This window comes from Callionymus lyra, chromosome 19 (assembly GCF_982586985.1).
Source record: "Callionymus lyra chromosome 19, fCalLyr1.hap1.1, whole genome shotgun sequence".
Taxonomy (NCBI): Eukaryota; Metazoa; Chordata; class Actinopteri; order Syngnathiformes; family Callionymidae; genus Callionymus; species Callionymus lyra.
In genome coordinates this window covers 463,474-473,794 of record NC_141836.1, presented here as the reverse complement: position 1 = coordinate 473,794, position 10,321 = coordinate 463,474, and the positions used below count along the sequence as shown (strand labels likewise).

The window sequence follows — 10,321 nt, the reverse complement described above, 5'->3', positions numbered from 1 at the left end:
CGCCGCCCACCATCAAGCAGTGCTACAAGTGCCAGCAGTTCAACCACATCTCCACCAACTGCACCAACACCATGGTGTGCCTGAGGTGCGCCGAGAGCCACCACCACAAGACCTGCACCAGAGAGAAGGCCGAGTCCAAGTGCGCCAACTGTGCCGGCAAACACTCGGCCACCTCCAAGTCCTGCCCGGTGTTCCTCACGCATAAAGCCGCTCTGGTCAAAAGAGTCTCTGGTCGAGCCGCCGTGGACCAGCTGGAGGTCACCGGTGCGTCCAAGACGGACGTCGACGTCGTCAATCTGTGCAACGAGCTCAAACAACTCGAGCTGGAGGACGAGAAGATCGAGGAAGTTCTGAAGATCCTCAAGAAGTACGACCACCAGTACCCTTCGGTCTGAGTCACATGACCTGAACGAACCATCGCTCGACTGAATTAACAATAAAGTGATATTAATAAAGTCAATCTCATCCGAAGCAGGAAATTAAATTCATTTTTTTAACGGCAATTAAATCGAAAATGGTTGTTTACTTTTCCTGTCCGTGTTTTCTGTGTTCGTTTCTGTTCAGGTCTTAAAGAAGGTGATGTTCAAGGTCCATCCGGAAGATGGCGCTGTTGACCAGTTACCGACCCATTCGTTTGGGTTTAGTTCACCATCATCACCATCATCATCATCTTCATCTTCATCATCTTCATCATCTTTAACTGATGAGATCGATGAGACTCGTGGTCCAGACGTCGCGGTGAAACCATGACTGTGGTGGGCGGAGTCAACCCTGCAGCTCCGATGACGTCACATCTCCCCACTGTTTGTTTCAGACACACGCCAGAAGATGGCGCTCTCGAGTGTGAATGACAGGCTCAATCATATCTGACACTGGAAACTCTTTGTGTCTGAGAAGGTCGCGGGGGAACTGATGATAACACAATAATAAACGACATGAACTTGTTCTGAGTGTTTAGAAAGAATGACAATGAAATTATGTGAATAAAGATTTAAATCCATGTGAAATAAAAGATTTAGAAATTGAATGATCTTGTTTTTCATTCATTAATCATGATAATCAATAAACCTCAATGCTTAAAAAGAAGGTTGTTGCGTTGAAGCCGCTCGTGACACGACGACGACCCGGAAGATCCAGAAAACAAACTCTATCAAGACTCTCGGGTCACTCTGGGGTCGAACCCCATGATCCGCGTCCTCACGCCCAGAGTTTGAGTTTCTGGAGCAGAAGAAGTTCAAAGCTCTAGGTCAAGGGTCAGAGTTGAGACTGACCTTCATAGAGTCATGAGATGGTAATTTATTCTAATTAATAAAATATTAAATGACTAAAAGGTTTACTGCTCAGTGGGTTCAACACCTGCTCACTGACCGAGGGGTCGTGACTTTTTATCTCTGAATAATCTATTTATCTTAGCCTGCATGTATTCTAACAATTGCACACCTTCAGGGGACCTCGGAGGTACAGAGCACTTTATTAACTACCTTCTCTGGATGATCTTCTTAACCCTTAACTTACTTTTATCTTTAACTTATTCTTAAACTTAATCTCTATCAACAAACTCTATGGAGGGGGGAGTGTTGACCCCCTCCTTGACCTGGGGTCTCTTCCCATCCACTTTTGGTGATGATACCTCGTCCCCGGCGGCACCAGATCACTGACCCTGTAGCTCTGGGACTCGAACCCAGGATCCTTCGGTCAGTAAGCAGGTGCTGAACCCACTGAGCCATCAACACACATGAGTCCATGAGATCCAGAGACTCTTTGACCTTCAGCTCCATCCTCCTGCTTTAAAAGAACCAGTGACTGGAGCAACAGGACCGCCTGGGATTCGAACCGACGACCTCTGGATTACTAACACAGTACTCAACTGACTGAGCTAAGAGTTACACTCTTTTGAACCCAAGACCTCTGGACTAGATCAGCTTTGACATTATTTAATTTCGTTTGGATGCCTTTGACCTTCACTCTTGTCGATCTGAACCATGATGTTGACACAACATTGAGAGACAACATCAGAAAAGAGAAGGAATTGAACCACAAACCTGCAGAAGCGCGAACAGCTGTGACTTAACTGATGACATCAGGCTGTAAATAAATATATTTCATTTGTCTTTAGGCTCTCAGTTCTTCATTTTATATATATTTTTTAACAATACATTTATTTTCAATCACATCCTTATTTTTCTGCCAATATTTTTTCGATCCCAATCTTCTATCAACCGACGCTGAACAAGATTGATGGACGACAGGTTGACAGACTGGCAGACAGACAGCTGCTCACATGCAGCGAAGACACGCCTCCTGCTTTACACTCAACCACACACACATGTGACGCCGTTTAAATGTCTCACACACGCAGCTGACGCACACTGCACAACAGACGCACACCCTGCTGTGCTATAGGAAGACCGGGGGTCAAAGGTCGCCCCAACCATCGCTTCCAATCTCCTCAGCAGCTGCAGACGAAGACACGATCTGATTGGCTCAAATTTAACGATTTTCAGATGTAGCTTTTAATTCACCGTTTTCATATTCTTTTGTTCTCACTTTACCTTTTATTTGACATTTTTCAGCCAAACATCCTCTATTGACGCCATTTTAACCAATTATTTTATTATTTATTTAATTTACGTCAACATTGTTCGTTCCTCTCTTCCTCTGTAACGGAAGTTAAAGACTTGAATATAAACGTTCATTAAATCAACAAAATATTAACACATTTTTATATTGAATTAAAAAGGCTACACATTAAAATGATTCATTTCAGTGTCTGAAGCTAAAGACTCATGTTCGTGAATTCACCATTTATTTATTTATTTATTTATTGTGCAACATTTTAAAAACAGCCGTGTTTCTTCAAGTGCCTTCAGCCGCGACGACACAACTGTCTTCGGGAGGAAAGGATGAAGGGATGAAGGGATGGAGGGATGGAGGGATGGAGGGATGGAGGGATGGAGGGATGGAGGGATGGAGGGATGAAGGGAGGGAGGTGAGGAGGGTCGGGGTCTACAGTCTGGGGCGGGAGAGTCAAACCACATTGAAAACATTGAATCTAATTTTCTTTTTTTTTTGGGGGGCGAGTCGGACGTTGACCCTCGAGTCCTGCTTCCCTGGAGCGAGGTGGTCCTACTTGGCGTTGGCGGAGCTGCAGAGAACCTTACGGACCGCCTGAGCGATGGAGTCGCGGTCGATGCCGAAGGCCTGCAGCAGCTCGTGAGGCTTCCCACTGCGAGGGACCTGAGCCACGGCCAGACGCTGGACCGTGAAGCCGGACTCGTTGACCACAGCGGAGCAGACGGCCTCGCCCAGACCTCCTGACACACACACACACACACACACACAGTCAGTGACGACCTCTGAACCGACGACCTCTGAACCGACGACCTCTGAACCTTTGTTTCACTCATTACTCACTGGGTCGATGTGTAGAAAAGTATCATCAGGAGATTTGATGCTTGAACATTTAAAATGTTTTTCTTTTTCAAGCATTTCATTATTTAAACGTTTAAATTAAAAGAGATTAAGATTCTTATTTCAAATAAAATTAAAAACATTTTATCAAAAAGTTATTTAAAAAATAAATAAAACATTTTCTAAAATTCATCTTTTATTAAAACAACAATGAATAGTTAATTAAATACTGAAATATTGACTTTAAAACTAAAAAACTATGTATAAAAAAAAAGCTTTTTTATTTATTCTAGAAAATATTTTTTGTTCTTTTTAATAAAACTTTGATAAATTAAAAAATCTCCAATTAAATTATTAAAACACATAAACCTTCAATATTCATTATTATTAATTATTGGACTTGAATATCAAAGTATGTGTGAAAATATTGCAAATAATCAAAATAATCAATAATCAAAAAAAGGTTAAAACTTTAATAAACCAATCGAGTAAATAATATTAAATCCTTCATCGACCACATGACGCGATCAAGGGTTGAACTGAAAGCACAGGTTCACCTTCATAGTAATGGTCCTCCACGGTGACGATGCGTCCTCTGGTCGCTCGGGCGTTGTCGATGATGGTCTTGGAGTCCAGGGGCTTGATGGTGAACGGGTCGATGACGCGGATGTTGATTCTCTCTGTTCGAGGACACAAAGGGTGAGTCGTGGAGACGGAAGGTTCCGTCAGAAGGTTCCGTCAGAAGGTTCCGACAGAAGGTTCCGACAGAAGGTTCCGACAGAAGGTTCCGACAGAAGGTTCCGACAGAAGGTTCCGACAGAAGGTTCCGACGGAAGGTTCCGACAGAAGGTTCCGTCAGAAGGTTCCGACAGAAGGTTCCGACAGAAGGTTCCGACAGAAGGTTCCGACAGAAGGTTCCGACGGAAGGTTCCGACAGAAGGTTCCGACGGAAGGTTCCGACAGAAGGTTCCGTCAGAAGGTTCCGTCAGAAGGTTCCGTCAGAAGGTTCCGTCAGAAGGTTCCGTCAGAAGGTTCCGTCAGAAGGTTCCGTCAGAAGGTTCCGTCAGAAGGTTCCGACTCACCTTTCTTCAGCTGCTCGGCTGCAGCCAGAGCCTCGTGCAGCGTCACTCCGGCTCCGATCACGGTCACGTGGTCGTCGCTGCTCTTGTAGACCACCTGCGGCACAAGACTTTAGGACTCTGGGGCTCCCAGGAGAAGATCCACCCACCTTGGCCTGGCCCACGTGGAAGTCCTCGTTGCAGTTGTAGATGACGTTGTTCTCCGGGCGACTCGTGCGGATGAAGCACAAACCCTGGAACCATTTCAAAGTCACGTGACCTCGAGGCGATGCATTTTTAAACAGCTTCTTGAATCAAACATGAGGACGTTCACCCACCTTGGTGTTGGCGGCGAGCTCCACCGCCTTCTCCGCGGACACCCCGTCGCTGGGGTAGAAGACGGTTGCCGTGGGAATGGCCCTGAAGAAGGCCAGGTCCTCCAGGCCCATCTGAGACGGGCCGTCCTCGCCTGGAGACACAAGCACGAGTCAGAAGAAGAAGCGAGTCACGAGTCTGACGAGAGCCGACGTGAACATGCAGGTACCTGAGGAGGTGAAGGAGGAGGTGAAAGGAAAGGAGGTGAAAGAACCAGGTCACACTGTCCTCACCTCCGTCAGAGGGAGAGACAGGAGAGGGAGGAGTGCTGGTGTCAGGAGAGGAGGGGGGAGTCAGGGAGAGGTTTTCCTTCATAGAGGGTCAACATCACAATATCAAGTCTATGGAGGTTCATCAGCGACATGTTGAATAATTAACATTTGAAACATTTACTGAAACCTTGTTTTTAAGGATTGGATTATTCCACTGAAAAACTGAAAAAAAATTGAAAATAAAATTTAATAAAAAAAAAAATCAATTCTATATATTAAAAAAAATTCAACCGTTAAAAATAAAATGTTACTGAAATGTTTTGTTTTTTTAAATAATTAAATTAAAATTGTTATAAAGAAAAAAAAAAGTTTGGTTCCAATATTTCAAAAATACATTTTCTAAAAATATGTTGACACTACTTTCCTTTTTTTATATTAACAAAACTAAAAAGTTGCATTTAAATATAAATAAATCATTGTGATCAGTAAATATATTTTTTTGATAAATTTCCATTTCTTTTTTAAATCCAGGTATTGAAAATCAAATCCTTCACTACAGACGACATTGGATTAAAATAACAATAAAATAAAACTTAGGTTTAAACACCTGAATTGTTAAATTCATTCTAAATTCTGACGTCTCGGATACGAAGACATTTTCCTGAAGTTTCCTTGAATCAAATCTTGTGGTCGTTCTTAGTCAAGTTATTGAAATAATGGACTCGTCATGGTAACCGATGGAGACACTGACCGATGGCGACGCCGCAGTGCGAGCCGCACAGGTTGATGTTGCTCTCAGAAATGGCCGCCATGCGCAGCTGGTCGTAGGCGCGAGAGAAGAAGGCGGCGAAGGTGCTGGCGAACACCACGTTGCGGTCGCGCGCCGCACACCCCACGGCCACGCTCACCTGCGGAGCACAGGTCGTGAGCGGCAGGACAACAACATCGCACACTTGGACCTTCGCACCATGTTCTGCTCGGCGATGAAACACTCCACGTAGCGGTCGGGGTGTTCGTTCTTGAAGAGCTCCGAGAAGGTGGAGTTCTTGGTGTCTCCGTCCAGAACCACCACGTGCTCGTTGTAGCGGCCCAGCTTGGCCAGAGCCACGCCGTACGCCTTCCTGGTCGCGGTCTGAACAAACGCCACGTGAACACGAGGATCAGGATCCGATCGACCTTCTGCTCACCTTCTCTCCGGGCTTGTAGCTCGGGGCGCTCGGCATGCGCAGGTTCCTGAGGCTGACGGTGGACACGTCGTCCTCGGGCGGCGCCGGGAACAGACGCTTGTTGCAGCTGACGATGCGACTCTGCAGCTCCTTCATCACACTCTCAGCCATGTCCTTGGGCAGAGGCTTGCCGTGCCAGCCCAGCTTGTCTTCAGCCGCTGCAACAGTCCATGAGTTTTGATCATTTAAAAAATGGGCTTCTAAGCATTTTAAGATGCTGACATACAGGAAGAAATACAAATAGGCTCCCTTTAGCTTTCTTACAGAATATTTATTCACACATACTCGGAGAATTCCAAGTCTATGTTGCCATGTCAAAAGTCATCAACGGCTGCGATTGGTTGGCTGGGCGGCAAAGCCGTTCAGGTCACCGTTACTAAGATGTTCGTTAAAAACATCATATAAATGAGAATTCAAGCTCAAGAAAATGTTAATTTAAAAAAGACAAATTAAACTGGGTTTTCATATGTAATAAACAAGGGTCACTGTATAAATGTTTTACAGAATCAAACTCATTTCTGAAACTAAACTTTGGCATCATCACATTTCTAAAGACGCTCAGTGTCCCCCTTCCTCCCCGGGCTACTTAGAAGGTCAAAGGTTAAATTCAGCATTAGCTAGGCTCACATCAACACGGGGTATGAGTTTAAGGTGCACATTTTTCTGTCGCTCCAGTGACTTCTTTAGGTCCCTTTTGTTCCCCCTCGCTCGTTCTTCTCCCCAAACTAGAGCAACAGAGAACACGAAGCTGCCGCCGGTTCATCCTCGACATTCTGTGGGATTAGAGGACACCAGCGGCTAAAGCAGCAAAGCGTTCGCGGGATTACTGGGAGTTAAGGGCTCACTCAGAGAGACGTTATTCTTAAGAACCATGATTCCACGTTTCCCTGAGTCAGCGTTCAGTGCTGGAGCAGGTGGACCAGAGGTTTCTGCTCGGTTACCTGGGATTCCTTTGCCTTTGATGGTTTTGGCGATGATGGCGAGCGGCTGGTGGCGCGGCTGACTCAGCACTTTGCACAACTCCTCCACGCTGTGACCGTCCACGACGACCGCCTGCCACCTGCAACACCGGGCGTCAGTGAGCGTCTGCAGGACTCGGGCGTCTCCGGTCACTCACCCGAAAGCCTCGCAGCGACGCTGGTACTTCTCCACATGGTGCTGGAGAGGAGCCGGGTCGCTCTGACCCAAACGGTTGACGTCCAAGATGGCCACCAGGTTGTCCAGCTGGTAGTAGGAGGCGAAGGACATGGCCTCCCACACCGAACCCTCCGACATCTCGCCGTCGCCCAGCAGGCAGAAGACTCTGTAGCTGTGAGTCGAGAATCATGTAAACACTTTTCTATCAGCACATGTCGGAGGTGACAGCTGACCCACACACACACACACACACACACACACACACACACACACACACACACACACACACCCTCAAACACACACCCAAACACCCCCACTCCCTCCCGATCTTCCCGACTAGCTGCTCCTGCGGCGTAACGACTCGTGACAGCTTTCCAGTCAAATAGACACGTTCCCATTAAAGCTGGAGGATGAGGCGAGACACCACACATTACAACACGCATTCCAGCCACCAACCCCGAGACAAACCAGGAGACAAAGAGAATGAGGAGACAAAGGAGGAGGAAAGAACAAAGGAATAGGTGAAGACCAAATACGCCCCCCCGCCCATATCACATGTTTGTTTGTTTTTTATGTCTTTATGAAGCAGCATTAATAAGAAACTGATATTTGGGTTAATTATGATAGATTATTTCATTTTAACTTTTCAAGCAGAGCAGCTTGTGTCAGTGTCAAAGGACTGTACAGTGAATAACGATGTGACATCTTTAAAGAAAGTGTAAATAAAACATAAAAGCAGGTTTATTTTAGAGAATTTTCCAAAACCTTTCCGACTTCATGAAGATCACACACACGCGGCGGTGGACGAGTGCAGCGTTCTGACAAAGAGGAAATTTTGGTGCAAAGAAGTGTGTGAGATGTGGGCGGCATCGCACGGGTTATTAGAGCAGAAGTAATGGAGTGCACACGGAACAAGATACATCGAGAGGAGTCTGCAGCGACTGCAAGAGAGGATTTCCCCGTCGACGCTCGGCTGCATTCAGCACAAGATTCACTTTTCTATACACGCTTACACTCTTATTATTACTCATATGTTACATTAAATCACTTTTTTTTTAAACCTGTGGACCAGTGAGCAACACAAGCTAGAAGCACAAATGCATTACCTGGCCTTGTCAAAGTATTTTCCTGTGTAGGCCATCCCACATGCAGCTCCCAGTCCCTGACCCAGAGATCCAGTGGCGACATCCACAAACTGCTGCTTCTGTCGGCAGAAACAAGGAAAAGTTAGGGCTATACTAGATGAGTTTAATGTGTTAGTAATAACACACAATCCAGGTTAACATAACACTGTAAAGAATATGAAAAGGTTTTATACATTGACAAATCAGATTATTTATATTTTTAGTTACCTAAAACCATCCAAGAGACTTTCGTGTTATGTTCGTGGACAGTGACCGGGAACACGCCCACTCAGTCAGTCTCATCAATATTTGAAGATTCAACATATGGATGTTTCCGTCGAGACCAGGTCCGTTACAAGGACTGACACTTTCTCATTACGTTCTTCAGCTTTTATAAATATTCGTGCTACTTTGACAAGAATGTTTTAAATACCATCAATTCAATTCATATTTTAACATTTCCAGGTAGTATCTTCAGAAAGAACCACTGACCGGCACAGGGTGACCCTCCAGGGTTGAGTCCACCTTGCGCAGGTTGAGGAGCTCGCTTTCCTTCAGGTATCCGGTCTCAGCCCACACAGCGTACAACACCGGGGCAGCGTGTCCCTGAGAGGAAGCAGGTCCATGTTGAGAGAACATCAATGAAAAAAACACCATAACCATAAGCAGTTACCTTGGAGAGGACGAAGCGGTCATTGTTGGGGTTACGAGGATCTTCTGGGCGATACTTCATGGAGTGAAAGAAAAGCGCCGACATGATCTCGGCCACGCTGCAGCATGACGTCGGGTGGCTGCAGGAGGACAAACGGAGTCTGATTGGAACCACGAGCTGGACTCAACTTGGGCAGAAATGATTTAACAGAGGCAGATAGTTTTGCATCGAGTGTGTGGCTAAATCCAGTTGTGGCCTTCAGGAATCATTGAGCAGTGTGTCAGTGAGTCTGAGGATTAGGATGTCAGAGTTGACAGTAGGACAACATTCAATACCAAAGATTAGAAGACGATAGTGATTGTGTTTTTTCGGCAGCTGCTGCAGAATAATTTGACGATAACAATTGATAAAAGATATTGGTACAAGATTTTATCAACATCAGTCTGTTCCCGCCATCGCCTTCTGCACAACCACAAATGAATGTTGGATCGTGCGCACAGTCGACCATTTTAAACCCTCAAATACAGAAGGCTGTTGCAACCTGAATCCATTTTAGGTTCTTGTATGTTACCGATTGTAAGGATTTGATTTCATATAAAATACATTTATACACATATGTACTGAATTTTTGGCATAGCAGTGACACACGCCTGCAATAATGAGTGGTTCTGACCCAGTTATCCCATTTAAAAAAAAAATGGATCGTTAAAACAAAAGCGATGAGGACAATAGTGCATGTCGTTATACACGAGCATGTGCACGAAGCAAAGTGTGCAATTTCTTCAAAAGGATTTGGTAAAAAGGTCAATATTTTCTCCTCACCCGCTGCCGGCTGCAGTGGTCGCCCTGATGGAGTTGATCCGGAGTCGGTTGGCGATGTTCCGGAGCGCCTGCAGGGTCTGCTGGTCGGGCTTGTGATAGTCCTCCATCTGCCTGATGATTCACACGCACACTTGCAGAGGAACAGAATCAAGAGTTAAAAGAGTGCAGAGTGACAGAGCGAGTGGAAGTCAGGGGTTAAAAAGAGAGAGAGGGTGTTAGGGAGGAGGGCGGGGGGTGAATCCACTCAGCGTGGGTGATCACTCACACGACAGGAGCACAGCCAATAGGAAGAGGACTTTGGGCT

General features: G+C 45.7%; 1 protein-coding gene across 1 annotated transcript; it reads right to left on the bottom strand.

The window, feature by feature from the left end:
• Positions 1–2,804: 2,804 nt before the first annotated feature.
• On the bottom strand, positions 2,805–10,244 carry LOC148058802 (transketolase-like). The gene is made up of 14 exons (XM_087780860.1): positions 10,018–10,244; positions 9,217–9,334; positions 9,036–9,149; positions 8,526–8,623; positions 7,400–7,591; positions 7,224–7,342; positions 6,244–6,440; positions 6,024–6,188; positions 5,808–5,964; positions 4,808–4,938; positions 4,640–4,723; positions 4,494–4,587; positions 3,969–4,091; positions 2,805–3,314 (listed from the first exon to the last, which is right to left on the bottom strand). Exons 1-14 carry the CDS (start codon positions 10,122–10,124, stop codon positions 3,127–3,129), a joined length of 1,887 nt encoding a protein of 628 aa, XP_087636986.1. The 5' UTR covers positions 10,125–10,244; the 3' UTR covers positions 2,805–3,126.
• Between the last annotated feature and the right edge of the window lie 77 nt (positions 10,245–10,321).